This window comes from Gorilla gorilla, chromosome 20 (genome assembly GCF_029281585.2).
Source record: "Gorilla gorilla gorilla isolate KB3781 chromosome 20, NHGRI_mGorGor1-v2.1_pri, whole genome shotgun sequence".
In the NCBI taxonomy this organism is placed as follows: Eukaryota; Metazoa; Chordata; class Mammalia; order Primates; family Hominidae; genus Gorilla; species Gorilla gorilla.
Genome location: NC_073244.2, coordinates 10655768 through 10672516, shown reverse-complemented (window position 1 = coordinate 10672516; position 16749 = coordinate 10655768). Strand labels below are relative to the sequence as shown.

The window sequence follows — 16749 nt, the reverse complement described above, 5'->3', positions numbered from 1 at the left end:
GCACGATGTCGGCTCACTGCAACCTCTGCCTCCCCAGTTCAACTGATTCTCCTGCCTCAGCCTCCTGAGTAGCTGGGATTACAGGCACCCGCCACCATGCCTGGCTAATTTTTGTATTTTTTGTAGAGACAGGGTTTCACCATATTGGCCAGGCTGGTCTCGAACTCCTGACCTCATGATCCCTCCGCCTCTGCCTCCCAAAGTGCTGGGATTACAGGCGTAAGCCACGGCACCCAGCATCTACTTCTTTTTAAATTTTTCTCGTATGGCCGGGTGCGGTGGCTCACGCCTGTAATCCCAGCACTTTGGGCGGCTGAGGCTGGCGGATCACGAGGTCAGGAGTTCAAGACCAGCCTGGCCAATATGGTGAAATCCCCTCTCTCCTAAAAATACAAAAAATTAGCCGGGCATGGTGGTGGGTACCTGTAGTCCCAGCTACTCGGGAGGCTGAGGCAGGAGAATTGCTTGAACCTGGGAGGCGGAGGTTGCAGTGAGCCGACATCGTGCCACTGCACTCCAGCCTGGGTGACAGAGCGAGACTCCATCTCAAAAAAAAAAAAGAAAAGTTTCTTGTAGAGATGTGGTCTTTCGATGTTGCCCAGGCTGGTCTTGAACTCATGGGATCAAGCAATCCTCCTGCCTCAGCCTCCCAAACTGTTGTGATTACAGACAAGAGCCACCACATTCAGTCAATTCATGTCTATTTCTTCCTCTAAGCCAATGCTAGTGATCATGAGAGCCACAAATGTAATTTTATTTTATTTTTTATTTTATTTTTTTCAAATAGAGATGGGGGTCTCACTGTGTTGTCCAGGCTGGTTTTGAACTCCTGACCTCAAGTGATGCTCCCATCTTGGCCTCCCAAAGTGCTGGGATTACAGGTGTGAGCCACCACACCTGGCCACAAATGTTAATTTTAAATTTCCTAGGCCAGGCAAGGTGGCTCACGCCTGTAATCCCAGCACTTTGGGAAGCCGAGGCAGGCAGATCACCTGAGGTCGGGAGTTCAGGACAGCCTGGCCAACATGGTGAAACCCCGTTTCTACTAAAAATACAAAAATTATAGGTGGGAATTGAACAATGAGAACACGTGGACACAGGAAGGGGAACATCACACACCCGGGCCTGTCATGGGGTGAGGGGAGGGGGGACGGATAGCATTAGGAGGTATACTTAATGTAAATGACGAGTTAATGGGTGCAGCACACCAACATGGCACATGTATACATATGTAACAAACCTGCACGTTGTGCACATGTACCCTAGAATTTAAAGTATAATAATAATAAAAAAAAAGAAACTGGAAACATTGAAAAACAAAAACAAAAACAAAAGTTAGCCAGGTGTGGTGGTACATGTCTGTAATCCCAGCTACTTGGGAGGCTGAGGCAGGAGAATGGCTTGAACCCAGGAGGCAGAGGTTCTGCACTCCAGCTTGGGCAACAAAGCGAGACTCTGTCTCAAAAAAAAAAAAAAAAGGAAGAAATGTTTGTGGCTTGAATAGTAACAATAGTGATCTAGGTCACATTTCTTGGGCCCTCACTTTGAGCATGACACTGTCTTAAGCCAGTTACCTGCATCATTTCATGTAGTCCAGACAGCAACCATGAGGAAGATACCACTACCAATGCCCAGGAACTGAGGATCAGAGAGGTTCATTGATTTGCCCAAGGTCACACAGCAAACTCACTGCAGAGCCAGGACTCGAAACCAGTTCAACCAAACCGGTGATGTGAACCACTGTGAATACTCACTGCTTGCCTAAACTCTGACAGTTAGGCTGATATGAACGACCCCAGGATGGGAAATGTATGTATGTATGTATGTATGTATGTATGTATGTATAGTATGTATGTATTTTTGAGACAGAGTCTCACTCTGTCGACGAGGGTGGAGTGCAGTTGTGTGATCTCGGCTCACTGCAACCTCCATCTCCCAGGTTCAAGCGATTCTCCTGGCTCGGTCTCCTGAGTAGCTGGGATTACAGGCGCGTGCCACCACGGCCGGCTAATTTTTATATTTTTAGTAGAGACAGGGTTTCGCCATATTGGCCAGGCTGGTCTCAAACTCCTGACCTCGAGTGATCTGCCTGCCTCGGCCTCCCAAAGTGCTGGGATTACAGGCGTGAGCCACCGCGCATAACTGTACATTAGGGGTGGGTTCCTTCTCTGCGGCAAGGCCATCCTGGGTACTGAAGGGTGCCGAGCAGCATCCCTGGCCCCCACCCACTCCATATCAGGAGCAACCCCCAGTCATGACAACCACAAATGTCCCCAGACATCACCCCATGGGCCCTGAAGGACAGACTCACCCCTGGTTGAGAGCTACACTGTACAGTATATACTTGGAGGCCTCTGTGGAGTTAATATATCTGATAGTAAATGCTATGCATGAGAATCCCACTTCTGATGTTTATTAATTAATTATTATTGTTATTATTTTGTTTTGAGTTGAGTGTCGCTCTGTCTCTATCCGATATATTACTATCAGATAATATATCTGATAGTAAATGCTATGCATGAGAATCCCACTTCTGATGTTTATTAATTTATTATTATTATTATTATTATTATTATTATTTTGTTTTGAGTTGGAGTCACGCTCCAGTCTCAGGCTGGAGTGCAGTGGCGCGATCATAGCTCACTGCAACCTCAAGCTCCTGGGCTCAAACGATCTGCCCACCTCAGCTTCCCAAAGTGCTGGGATTATAAGCATGAGCCATGGCGCCCGGCCTCTGCTGTTTTGTTGTTGGTGTTGTTGTTGTCTTGTTGTTGTTTGTTGTTATTGTTGTTTTGAGACAGAGTCTTGCTGTCTTGCCAAGGCTGGAATGCAGTGGCGCGATCTTGGCTCACCGCAACCTCCACCCCTGCCCTGGGTTCAAGCAATTCTCATGCCTTGGCCTCCCAAGTGGCTGGGATTACAGGCACCCGCCACCACACCGGGCTGATTTTTTGTATTTTTAGTAGAGACATGGTTTCACCGTGTTGTCCAGGCTGGTCTCACACCCCTGACCTCAGGTGATTCACCGGCCTCAGCCTCCTGAAGTGCTGGGATTACAGGCACCCGCCACCGCACCCGGCTGATTTTTATATTTTTAGTAGAGACAGGGTTTCACCGTGTTGTCCAGGCTGGTCTCACACTCCTGACCTCAGGTGATTCACCCGCCTTGGCCTCCTGAAGTGCTGGGATTACAGGCGTCTGAGCCACCGCGCCTGGCCTCAGCTGTTTATTTGCTGAATGACTTTGGGCCAGTCGCTTCTGTTTCTGAGCCTCGGTTTCCCCATGTGTAAAAGGGGGATTTATTCCTAGCATCTTCCTCCGGAACACACTGGATTAAACCAGCCAATGCATATAAATGGCCTGAACCAAAGTCACCACTCACTCCATAGGCACCACCATTACCCCAGCGGGACTCTTCTGGAAGATTCTGATCTGCTGTACAGCACCCCCAGCGGGTCCCTGCCCCCTCCTCGCCAGCTGCCTCCCATTTCCAGGCCCTAGACTCAGTGGACCACACAGGCGGGCGTTGGGGACACTTCCTGTGCAGCGGCAGCAGTACCCGCCACGCCAGGTGGGCCAACGGGAGAATGCAGCTGGGGCCGCCCCACTTCCTGCCCCCGTGGAGGGGCCTCTCATTCCCCCTGGTCCCTACTCCCAAAATAACCCTCCCCCGCCCCGGGAACCAAAGTCACCCACACCAGCTGCGGCCTCCCACTTGGGGGACGTGGGACAGGCAGGGGACTAGCAGCTGCCACCACCACGGTGCCTGCCCCACCGGGAACGTCCACCCCCTGTTGCCACCACCTCCGGCATTCCAATCCCCAAAAGCGCAGGGGGTGACCCGGCCTCCCTCATCGTCCGGGAAATATGAACTCCGAGGAAGCCGGGCTGGCGGGGAGGAGGGAGATCCTCGGCCACCTTAGGTGACCGGGGACCCTCCCTGACCCGAACCCCCAGGCCTGAGGTGCCCCCAGTTTTCACCTCGTGTGACTGTGTTGGGGAAAAGGGGCTGGTTGCCAGGACAACAGCCCCCCACCTCCGCCCGGGGAACAAAGAGGCAGCCGGGAGAGCCAAGAACGGCCTGTTCTCTCCCCGCCAATGCGGCTGGCACATCCTGGCAGCTGGCACTGGGAGGGCCGTGCCCAGAGACGCCAGGCCTGGCCATCCTGGACACGGTTCTCCAGGGAGGGGTTGGCTGCGGGGGTGGCTGCGGCCCCAAGGAATGGAGTTGCAGGGCCCCGTGGGATCGGATTCCCAGGCAGCTGCCCCAGGCCTCCATCCTTCCGGGACACGGACAAGGAATCTGCCTGCCTGCAGGACTTGTGGGAGGCCCAAGAAGTCCTAAATGTCTGGCTCAGAGCCGGACGGGCCACCAGGGACGGAGGGTGCAGGAGACAATGGCCAGGCGGAGGCCTGGCCCGGGGTCCCCTTGGGCATTCCACGGATGGGCATGCGAGCCAGTAGGACGCTCCTGGCCTAGCAGAGGGGACAGTGGGTCTCAGAGCTGCTCCCCTCCCCCACGCCCGCCAGCGCCTCGCAGGGGGCAGCGGGCAGCTGGCGCCATGAGGGCCTGGGGGTGGGGACAGGCCAGGGCCTGCATGTTAAAAGACCCCTGGCTTCCTGCAGCGAGCCCCAATTGCCAGAGACAAAATCCTCTGCCTTCTCACCGTTGGGCCACAGCTGGTCAGGTGTCCACCCGGTCGCTGGAGCCACAGTGTGGCGGGGGGCAACGTGGACAAGGTCTGGCTGAGTTGCCAGGTTAATTACAAGACAGGCAGTTAAACGAATTATTGTTGTTGTTATTATTGGTATTTGTTTTTGTTTTTATTTTGAGACGGAGTTTTGCTTTTGTTGCCCAGGATGGAGTGCAATGGCGTGATCTTGGCTCACTGCAACCTCCGCCTCCTGGGTTCAAGTGAGTCTCCTGCCTCAGTTTCCTGAGCAGCAGAGATTACAGGCACATGTCACCACATCCGGCTAATTTTTTGTATTTTTAGTAGAGATGGGGTTTCACCATGTTGGGCAGGCTGGTCTCAAACTCCTGACCTCAGGTGATCCACTCCACCCCCTCGGCCTCCCAAAGTACTGGGATGACAGGTATGAGCCATCGCACCCGGCCATTATTATTATTTTTTGAGACAGAGTCTCCCTCTGTCACCCAGGCTGGAGTGCGGTGGTGTGATCTTGGCTGACAGGAAACTCCGCCTCACAGGTTCAAGGGATTCTCCTGCCTCAGCCTCCGAAGTAGCCGGGATTACAAACGTACGCCACCACGCCCAGCTGATTTTTGTATTTTTAGTAGAGACGGGGTTTCACCATGTTGGCGAGGCTGGTCTCCAACTCCTGACCTCAAGTGATCTGCCCGCCTCAGCCTCCCAAAATGCTGAGATTACAGGCGTGAGCCACTGTGCCCCGCCAAAATGAATTATTATTATTATTACTATTATTATTATTTTGAGACAAGGTCTTGCTCTGTCACCCAGGCTGGAGTACAGTGGTGCCATCATAGTTCACGGCAGCCCTGACCTCCTGGGCTCAAGCAATCTTCCTGCCTCTGTCTCCGAAAGCACTGGGATTATAGGCGTGAGCCACTGAACTCCATTAAATGAAAAATTTTTAGCATAAGTATGTCTCAAAATAATTTGGAACATACTTACGCTAAAGATTACTCACATGGCCAGGCGTGGTGGCTCACACCTGTAATCCCAGCACTTTGGGAGGCCAAGGTGGGAGGATTACTTGAGCCCAGGAGTATAAGACCAGCCTGGGCAACATGGTGGGACCCCCACCTGTATGAAAAATACAAAAATTAGCCAGATGTGGTGGCATGCACCTGTACTCCCAGCTACTTGGGAGGCTGAGGTAAGAGGATCGCTTAGGTCCAGGATGTCGAGGCTGCAGTGAGCCCTGATTGTACCACTGCACTCCAGCCTGAGCAACAGAGCAAGACCCTGTCTCAAAAGAAAAACAAAGGCCGGGCGCAGTGGCTCACACCTGTAATCCCAGCACTTTGGGAGGCCGAGGCAGGCAGATCATGAGGTCAGGAGATCGAGACCGTCCTGGCTAACACGGTGAAACCCTGTCTCTACTAAAAATACAAAAAAAAATTAGCCGGGCATGGTGGGCGCCTGTAGTCCCAGCTACTTGGGAGGCTGAGGCAGAAGAATTGGCGTGAACCCGGGAGGCAGAGCTTGCAGTGAGCCAAGATCACGCCACTGCACTCCAGCCTGGGCGACAGAGCGAGACTCCGTGAAAAAAAAAAAAAAAAAAAAAAAAAAAATGTAGCTGAGATTTGCATTTAACCAGGTGTCCTGTATTTTTATTTGCTAACCCTGCAACCTTAGGCCAGGGGATCTGGAAGAGGCAAACTGAGCTCATCTTCATCCATATCCCCCAACGTGCTCCTCTGCTGGGTCCCTGCCTCAAGGTTGGCCCTGCCCCCTGAACCCCCAACCCGAGGCCTGTGTCAGCCTCACCTGTCCACTTTCCGTCTACAGTCTCTCTCTCCTCTGCCCGCACCCCCTGCAGACCCTCTGCGGACCGTCACCTCCCACTGGCCCTCCCAGACCCCCCAGGCCCCTGCCAGTCCCTGCATCTCACAGGCCCCTTCCCTTCCCCAGAGGCCTGATGAGGGCCCTCCCCTGCTCTGAATCCAACATTGCTGCCCATTGCTCCCAAGATAAAGACCAGGCCCTGGCCAGGCGCGGTGGCTCATGCCTGTAATCCCAGCACTGTGGGAGGCTGAGGCGGGTGGATCACTTGAGGCCAGGAGTTCGAGACCAGCCTGGCCAACATGGTGAAACCCCGTCTCTACTAAAAATACAAAAATTGGCTGGGCATGTTGGCGGGCGCCTATAATTCCAGCTACTTGGGAGGCTAAGGCAGGAGAATCGCTTGAAACCAGGAGGTGAAGGTTGCAGTGAGCTGAGATAGCGCCACTGCACTCCAGCTCAGGTGATGGAATGAGACTCAATCTCAAATAAATAAATAAACAAAACTTAAAAAAAATTTAAAATATAAAAATTAGCCGGGCGTGGTCACATGCACCTGTAATGCCAGCTGCTCAGCAGGCTGAGGCAGGAGAATCCCTTGAACCCAGGAGGCTACAGTGACCCAAGATCATGCCATTGTACTCCAGCCTGGGCGACAGAACTAGACTTCGTCTTAAAAAATAACAATAATAAGTCTCTTTTTATTTATAGTGGCTCACGCCTGTAATCTCAGCACTTTGGGAGGCCGAGGTGGGCGGATCATGAGGTCAGGAGATTGAGACCATCCTGGCTAACATGGTGAAACCCCGTCTCTACTAAAAATACAAAAAATTAGCTGGGTGTGGTGGCACGTGCCTGTAATCCCGGCTACTCAGGAGGCTGAGGCAGGAGAATCCCTTGAACCCGGGAGGCGGAGGTTGCAGTGAGCTGAGATCACGCCACTGCACTCCAGCTTGGGCGACAGAGCGAGACTCCATCTCAAAAAAAAAAGTAATAAATAATAATAATAATAAAAATAGGCCAGGCGTGGTGGATCATGCCTGTAATCCCAGCACTTTGGGAGGCCAAGGCGGGCGGATCATGAGGTCAGGAGATTGAGACCATCCTGGCTAACACGGTGAAACCCCGTCTCTACTAAAAAAAAAAAAACAAAAAATTAGCTGGGCGTGGTGGTGGGCGCCTGTAATCCCAGCTACTCGGGAGGCTGAGGCAGGAGAATGGCGTGAACCCAGGAGGCGGAGCTTGTAGTGAGCTGAGATTGTGCCACTGCACTCCAACTCCAGCATGGGTGATAGAGCGAGACTCCGTCTCAAAAAAATAAATAAATAAATAAAAATAAAAATAAATATTCCCCGAATGAATGAATGAATGCTACTGTGACTGGAACGTCCTTCTGTACTGTTCCCTCTCCAATACCACCTTTCTTTTTATTTTCTTTCTCTAAAACAAACAAACATAACAGAGACAGGGTCTCACTATGTTGCCCAGGTTGGTCTCGAACTCCTGGGCTCAAGCGATCCTCCCACCTCCGCCTCTCAAAGTGCAGGCGTGAGCCACCATATCTGGCCTTGCCACCACCTATGTCCTACTTTTTCTTCCAGATTTACCTGAAGCATTTGGTTTCTTTCCTCCTCCCGTTCCTCATCCTCCAGTCTTATTCCCTTTGAATCATTATCCACAGGGTGGCCCAAGAGATCTTTCAAATGTTCCAACTTGCCCTTGCTGCTCCTGCTCTGGAACCTACTGTGGCTCCCCAGTGCCCTTAGATCTGGCAGCCTGACCCTGGCCACTCTGTCCAGCTTCATCTTTTTTCCCCTGATGCCACCCCCACCACATTCTACGCTCCAGTCTTATTCTGTGTCTTAGCACTCTCTGTTCCCTTGGCCTGAAACAGCTTTTTGGTGCCTTTACCTGCCTGATCGCTGTTCACTTCTCAGGGCTCAGCTTAAGACATCACCGCATCCTGAAAGTCCTCCAGAACTACTCTCACCCACCTAGGTCTAGCACCTATCCCAGGCTCCACCATGCTTGTGCACCCTATCACAGCCCTGATAACCCTCTATTTTATCCACCTGATCACACTCCATCTCAAAAGAAAAGAAAAGAAAACAAAACAGAACCTCCTGGCTTCAAGTAACTCTTCTGCCTCAGACTCCCAATCTTCTGGGAATTACAGGCATGAGCCACTGTGCCCAGCCCCAAAAGCCTTTGTTTGTTTGTTTGTTTTTTGTTTTGAGTCAGGGTCTCGCTCTGTCGCCCAGACTGGAGTGCAGTGGTGCTATCACAGCTCACTGCAGACTAGAACTCTTGGGCTCAAGCAATCCTCCCTCCTCAACCTTCCAAGTAGCCGAGGCCCCGGGCAGGCACCATCATGCCCGGCTATATTTTTTAAGTTTGTGCAGAGACGGGGTCTTGCTATGTGGCCTGGCTGGTCTCGAACTCCTGGCCTCCAGTGATCCTCTGGCCTCAACCTCCCAAAGAGCTGAGCCACCGTGCCTGGCCCCAAAAGGCTTTTTCTCACCTCACCATCCCGGGTTCAAGCGATTCTCCTGCTCAGCCTCCCAACTAGCTGGGATTACAGGCATGCGCCACCATGCCCGGCTAATTTTGTATTTTTAATAGAGACAGGGTTTCTGTCCGTTGGCCAGGCTGTTCTTAAACTCCTGACCTCAGGTGATCCACCATCCTCAGCCTCCCAAAGTGCTGGGATTACAGGTGTGAGCCACCATAGCTGGCCCCAAAAGTCTTAATGCAATCCTGCCATCCTGTGTCTGCCTCCAGGGCTGCCCAGCACAGGCTTGGCACACAGCAGGTGCTTAATAATTGCTTGTTGAATGACTGCCTATCCAGTGAATCGCTGGCCTGGCTCACACTCAATAGGACATGCTTGAAAACGGATGGATGGATGGATGGAGGGAAGGAAGGGTCAGAGGAGAGACAGGGAACACCTGTGCCAGGCAGGGACCCATCTGGGACCAGCAGTGCCACCTTGTGGCAGCATGCTCACCGCCGTTCCCCTCTTCTCAGTGAGAAAGAACTAGGCGTCCTGGCTGGGCGCGGTGGCTCACGCCTGTAATCCCAGCACTTTGAGAGGCCGAGGCGGGTGGATCAGGAGGTCAGGAAATTGAGACCATCCTGGCTAACATGGTGAAACCCTGTCTCTACTAAAAATACAAAAAATCAGCCGGGCTTGGTGGCGGGTGCCTGTAGTCCCAGCTACTTGGGAGGCTGAGGCAGGAGAATGGTGTGAATCCGGGAGGCAGAGCTTGCAGTGAGCAGAGATCCAGCCACCGCACTCCAGTCTGGGTGACAGAGCGAGACTCCGTCTCAAAAAAAAAAAAAAAAAAAAAAAAGAAAGAATTAGGAGTCCTAGAATTGGGAGGGGATGGAGAGGGAAGGAAAGAAGAGAAAGAGTAGAAAATGTCAAAAACAAAGACCTGCTGGGCGCAGTGGCTCATGCATGTAATCCCAGCACTTTGGGAGGCAGAGGTGGGTGGATCACCTGAGGTCAGGAGTTCGAGACCAGCCTGGCCCACATGGCAAAACCCTGTCTGTACTAAAAATACAAAAATTAGCCGGGTGTGGTGGCGCATACCTGTAATCCCAGCTACTCAGGAGGCTGAGGCAGGAGAATTGCTTGAACCTGGAAAGCGGAGGTTGCAGTGAACTGAGATCCCACCACTGCACTCCAGCCTCACTTCCAGACGAAGTGAGACTCTCTCAAAAACAAAACAAAACAAAAAAACCCCAAAACAAACAGAAACCAAAGACCTTAAAGACAGATAACTCAAGGTTCAAACCCTGGGGCTGGCAATTTCTGGCTGTGAGACCTGGGGCAAGTTACTCTGCCTCTCTGATCCTTAGTTTCCTGATCCAGAAAACAGGAATCACAGTTGGTTTACCTTGGCAGGCTGAGGTGGGCGGATCACTTTAGGTCAGGAGTTCGAGAGCAGCCTGGTCAACATGGAGAAACCTCATCTCTACTAAAAATACAAAAATTAGCTGGGTGTGGTGGCACGCGCCTGTAGTCCCAGCTACTCGGGAGGCTGAGGCAGGAGAATGGCGTGAACCCAGGAGGCGGAGCTTTCAGTAAGCTGAGATCGCGCCACTGCACTCCAGCCTGGGTGACAGAGCAAGACTCCGACTCAAATAATAATAATAATAATAATAATAATAATAAGAAGAAGAAGAAGAAGAAGAAGAAGAAGAAGAAGAGGAAAATAAATAAATAGCGCCACGTGCTGTGGCTCACGCCTGTAATCCCAACACTTTGGGAGGCAGAGGCGGGTGGATCTCGAGGTCAGGAGTTCAAGATCAGCCTGGCCAACATGGTGAAACCCCGTCTCTACTAAAAATACAAAATATTAGCCAGGCGTGGTGGTGGGCTCCTGTAATCCCAGCTACTTGGGAGGCTGAGGCAGAGAATTGCTGGAAACCGGGAGGCGGAGGTTGCAGTGAGCCGAGATCGTACCGCTACACTCTAGCCTGGGCGACAGAGCAAAACTCCATCTCGAAAATAAATAAATAATAAAAGAAAATGGGAATCAGGCTGCTGAATAATGTAATGAAATAGCCCAGAAAACAGCAGCTATCTCATTTTTGGTTTTGAGACAGGGTCTTGCTCTGTTACCCAGGCTGCAGTGCAGTGGTGCAATCTTGGCTCACTGCAACCTCCACCCCTCCAGTCTCAAGCGATCCTTCCACCTCAGCCTGTGGAGAAGCTGGGATTACAGGCATGCGTCACCATACCCGGTTAATTTTGTATTTTTGGTAGAGACAGGATTTCACCATATTGGCCAGGCTGGTCTTGAACTCCTGAGCTCAAGTGATCTGTCCGCCTTGGCTTCCCAAAGTGCTGGGATTACTGGTGTGAGCCACCAGCCAACAGTAGCTATTTCTTTTTTCTTTTCTTTTCTTTTTTTTTTTTTTTTGAAACAGAGTTTCACTCTTGTTGCCCAGGCTGGAGTGCAATGGCACAATCTGGCTCACTGCAACATCTGCCTCCCAGGTTCAAGTGATTCTCCTGCCTCAGCCTCCCGACTAGCTGGGATTACAGGCATGGGCCAGCACACCTGGCTAATTTTGTATTTTTAGTAGGGACGGGGTTTCTCCATGTTGGTCAGGCTGGTCTCACACTCCCGACCTCAGGTGATCCGCCCACCTCGGCCTCCCAAAGTGCTGGGATTACAGGCGTGAGCCACTGCGCCCAGCCAACAGTAGCTATTTCTTACCTCTCACCCTCGGGCTGTGGGAGGCCAGGCGGGGGCTCCTGGGCAGATGTTGCCATCAAGAAGAATCGAAAGCCTGGGAGATGACTCTGTCTCAAAAAAAAAAAAAAAAAACGGTGTGGGGCAAAATCACCAGGGCTCATCCCCTAGACCAGAGCTATTTTGTTACTCAAGGCCACTAAGAAGTTAAGGGTTAACAGGCAAATCTCCCACTGACCTTGAATCTTGGATGAGTCACTTCCCCTCTCTGAGCCATCCCAGCCCTCCCCTCCTCCCTCTCTCTCACTCACTCTACTCCAGCCACAGGGGCCTCCTCACTGTTCTGACAGGCAGGGTGTGGTCCTGCCTCAGGGCCTTTGCACGGACTGTGCCTGCTGCCTGGAATGCTGTTCCCCCTAACTGGACATGGTTCCCTCCTGGCCTCTCTCTCTTCTCTTCTTGGATGTCACTCAGAAAGGCCTCCTTTGACCTCCCTACTAAAAACTGCGGCCCCACCGGGTGTGGTGGCTCATGCCTATAACCCAGCACCTTGAGAGGCCAGGGCTGGTGGATCACATGAGGTCAGGAGTTTGAGACCAGCCTGGCCAACATGGTGAAGCCCCGTCTCTACTAAAAAAAAAAAAAAATACAAAAATTGGCCAGGCATGGTGGCACAGGCCTGTAATCCCAGCCACTTGGGAGGTCAAGGCACAAGAATTTCTTGAACCTGGGAGACGGAGGTTGCAGTGAGCCGAGATCGTGCCACTGCACTCCAGCCTGGGTGACAGAGTGAGACTCTGTAACAAAAAACAAGAACAAAATCCCCGCATCCCCCACATTCGTCTCGTCCTTTGCTGTCCTACTACGTGACCCATTGTAAAGTTCACTCACTTATGTTGTTCCTTGTTTGTCTCTCCCACTGGGTAGTGTGTGTCACCAAGGCTGGAATTCTTATCTGTTTAGCTCACCGCTGTCCCCAGCGCAAGGACTCCATAAATATGGTTGAATGAGTGAATGAGAAGGAAAAAGCCTGTTACAAATGTCATGGAATGGGGTCTCAGATTCACTTGAGAATCTCACTAGCTGCCTGAAGTTACTTAAATTTAAACATTCAGGCCAAGCGCGGTAGCTCACACCTGTAATCCCAGCACTTTAGGAGGCCGAGGCAGGTGGATCACTTGAGGCCAGGAGTTCGAGACCAGCCTGGCCAATATGGTGAGTCCTCGTCTCTACTAAAAATACAAAAATTAGCTGGGTGTGGTGGCGCGCGCCTGTAATCCCAGCTACTTGGGAGGCTGAGGCAGGAGAACCGCTTGAACCCGGGAGGTGGAGGTTGTAGTGAGTCGAGATCGCGCCATTGCACTCCAGCCTGGGCGACAGAGCGAGACTCTGTCTCAAAAAAAAAAAAAAAATTTAAACATTCAGCTTCTCACTGTGCATTAGCCACGTGGTGCTTTTGGCTACAATGTTGGATGGCACACAATTCTAGAATTGCAGAAAGTTCTATTGGACAGTGCTAGCATAGACCCTGTCCCCACCCACCCCCCCCAAAAAAATGCAGTCACAGACACCCAGTTTTTCCCATGTTCTTTCTAAAGCTACCAGAAGCTTCATTCTATTCAAATAATTTGGCAGAGGTGGCAAACTGGTGGCCCCTGGGCTGGACAAAGCCCCAGTTGGGTTTCATTTGGTCCAATTGTTCCCTAACAGGCAGGACATGTCTACAGCTTGAACTTTCTGCGGATCTGTGACTCTCCAGGTGGGTCTCCCATAGGGCACTGCTCTCCCCTGCCCCTCTAAGCAGAGCATCACTGCCACATCCTCAGCAGAAATATTCACCTCCTCCCTGGACCCTAGGGCCATCTGAGATTGAGACCTTGGTTTATAGACCAAGGGGATAAATAATTTGGGAGGTGGAGAGGGGTGGGGTAAAATCCAAGTGGGGGCAGCTTCAGGAAAAGGTTGATCCAGCAGTCACAGAGCCTGGAGCCTGACCCCTCCATTGCCCCTGGCTGACCCTCTCTAGGCCTCAGTTTCCTTCTCTGCAAAATAGGGATGATAAAAAGACAATACAGTGCTGGGAGGATGAAGTGGTCTGATGTTGGGCAGATCAGGCCGGAGGCTGGACAAGTTCCCGTGGTGGTTCAAGTCACTCACATAGCTGGGTTGGGCCGGGCGCGGTGGCTCATACCTGTGATCCCAGCAATTTGGGAGGCCCAAGCGGGCAGATCATTTGAGGTCAGGAGTTCAAGACCAACATGGTGAAACCCCGTCTCTGCTAAAAATACAAAAAATTAGCCGGGCGTGGTGGCACGTGTCTGTAATCCCAGCTACTCAGGAGGCTGAGGCAGGAGAATCGCTTGAATCCAGGAGGTGGAGGCTGCAGTGAGCCAAGGTCGCGTCACTGCACTCCAGCCTTAGCGACAGAGCGAGACTGTGTCTCAAAAAAAAAAAAAAAGTGTGTGTGTGTGTGTGTGTGTATATATAGATGAGTTGGAGCCCATGGTGGAGGGCGTGGCCCCTGACGCGCTGGCGAGGGTCACCCTGCAACTCTCCCGGGGTTCTCGCAGCCTCAGTTTGGCCATAGGGGAAATGGGCGACCTGGGGAATCCCAGCACCTGTGCGGCGCCCCCGATCGCACTCACCTCCCAGGGCCAACTTCACAGGGTCCCCAGCTGCGGAGCGGGGGTCCCGTGGCTGGGACAGGCGTGGTCCAGGAGTGCTCCCTCCCCTTCAGGGGCAGGGCGTGGAGTCCTTCCCGGACTTCATGACTTGGCGAGGGGCGGGGCCTAGTGGAGGCGGGGCAGGGAGTAGAGGGGCGGGCCTGGCGCGGGCATTCCCTCAGCTGATTGGTCCCCTCGCCCGTCACTCCAGTGCGCCCCCAACCGACCACGCAGTAAAAGCCACCCCCGCCCCGGCCCGGACGGTTTCCAAGCTGGTTTTGAAGTCGCGGCCACTGTTCCTGGGACGTCCGGTTGACCGCGGTGAGTGGTGGGGGCGTCTCAGTTGAGCTGGGGGGCGGTGTCCATCGAGTCCTGGGGCACCCCAGGGGCCGGAGGGGTCGGGGAGGGCCTTTCTCGGGGTGGGATTTGCTGGACTCTGCGGCCTGGGGAGGGGTCTTCAGCCCAGGCTGGTCACCCCTCCCCCCAGAAAAATCCAACTTCTGCAACGAAGCTCAGACTTTGAAACCCTCTTCTCACTTCCTGGGACTTTTGAGGGGCGAAAGAGCCCCGTAGAAGGGGTGATATTGAAGGGGGGCGGGCTAAATACCGCCCCCCGCCCACCAGGTTTTCTCTAAATTTTGAACAGTTTGCTTTTGGAAACGCCATTTGCAGGCAAGTTTCCTCCTGCGGGCAGAATCTCCGCCCTCCCTTCTGGGGTTTTCAGAGACACCCCCCGCCACCGCAAAGCCCCCTCCCCTACAGATGGTTTTGCCACGGGTGGGGGTGGGGGTTGCCCCAGCTCCTGGCGCCCCCAACTGATTCTGGGGAGGTCTTGGGCAAAGCCTGCCCACTTCCCTCGGGTGGGCGTGGCGACGAGGTGGCTTAAAAGTAGGAAGGCCTATCCGTTAACTGCTTTGGGGTTCTTGTCCCGGCTAGGCCTGGCAGTGGGACCTGGGGCCCTTGGAATTTTGGAAGTCCAGTCTTAGCATGCTCTGAAGTTGCTGGATGGCTGGGTCTGGCCTGGAGCTCCCCTTCTGGAGCTAGCGGCAAGGCAGGTCACTGACCCCCAGGGGTTTCATAGGGTGTTGACATCTGCCATGGCCACCCTTGCTTAAACCAGTTCCAGGAAGTCATGGTGGACAGAGGGGACGGGAGGAAGCTGCCTGAGTCCTAAGTGGGACTTGAGAATCGGTCGAGGCCAGGAGTTTGATGCCTGCCTACCTGGCCCCCTGCCCAGGTGAGCTCAGGCTCCAAAGGAGGTGAAGAGAAGCATAGATTTAGGCAATGATCACTGGCAGGTAGGTATGTCTTCTCACCTGACTTCCCAGTTGGGGGACTTTTTTGTACCTAGCAGGAAGCTGGTTCCTGGCTGGCTTTACCCCTTTGTCCTTGGAAGCCAGAGTGCGGTGAGATAGTTTATGGAGCACTTACTATGTGCCGGGAACGGATCTGAGCTTCCCCGGAGCAACGTCTCCTCCAGTCCACAGGGACTCCAGGCTCTTGTGAAACACTTATACACATTTCACAGATGTGGCAAGCAAGACTCCTAGGGGATGCTGCCTTCCCAAACTCCTATTCCTAGTGAGTTGCCAAGCTGGGATTAGAACCCATTCTGGGCTGGGCAGGATGACTCACGCCTATAATCCCAGCACTTTGGGAGGCTGAGGTGGGCGGATCATTTGAGGTCAGGAGTTGGAGAACAGCCTGGCCAACATGGTGAAACCCCACCTCTACTAAAAATATAAAAATTAGCTGGACGTGGTGGCGGGCGCCTGTAATCCCAGATACTCTGGAGGCTGAGGCAGGAGAATCGCTTGAACCTGGGAGACGGAGGTTACACTGAACTGAGATCACGCCACTGCACTCCAGCCTGGGCGACAGAGCAAGACTCTGTCTCAAAAAAAAAAAAAAAAAGGCCGGGCATGGTGGCTCACGCCTGTAATCCCAGCATTTTTGGAGGCCGAGGCGGGCGGATCATGAGGTCAGGAGATCGAGACCATCCTGGCTAACACGGTGAAACCCCATCTCTACTAAAAATACAAACAATTAGCCAGGCGTGGTGGCGGGCGCCTGTGGTCCCAGCTGCTCAGGAGGCTGAGGCAGGAGAATGGCGTGAACTGGGGAGGCAGAGCTTGCAGTGAGCTGAGATTGCACCACTGCACTCCAGCCTGGGTGACAGGGCGAGACTCCGTCTCAAAAAAAAAAAAAAAAAAAAAAAAAGGAAAGAGAACCCAATCTGGACTCCAGATCTAGTGCTTGCAAAACATCATCATTTTGCTGTGTTCTGCTTAGGGGATATCGAAGCAAGGCCACCAGGAGGTGGGGCCTCATCCCTCTGGGAAAAGATGCTCAGACTCAAGGCCACATGTTCTTAGGCTCACACCAGAA

General features: G+C 52.8%; 1 protein-coding gene across 1 annotated transcript in view; it reads left to right on the top strand.

Moving 5' to 3' along the window:
• The first annotated feature begins 14287 nt into the window (after positions 1-14287).
• PLIN3 (perilipin 3) overlaps positions 14288-16749 on the top strand; it is a 29660-nt gene continuing 27198 nt past the window's right edge. Inside the window, exon 1 of the mRNA XM_019016066.4 lies at positions 14288-14682. Coding sequence (XP_018871611.2) covers positions 14466-14682 — 217 coding nt within the window. The 5' untranslated portion in view covers positions 14288-14465. The remainder of the gene's footprint in view (positions 14683-16749) is intronic.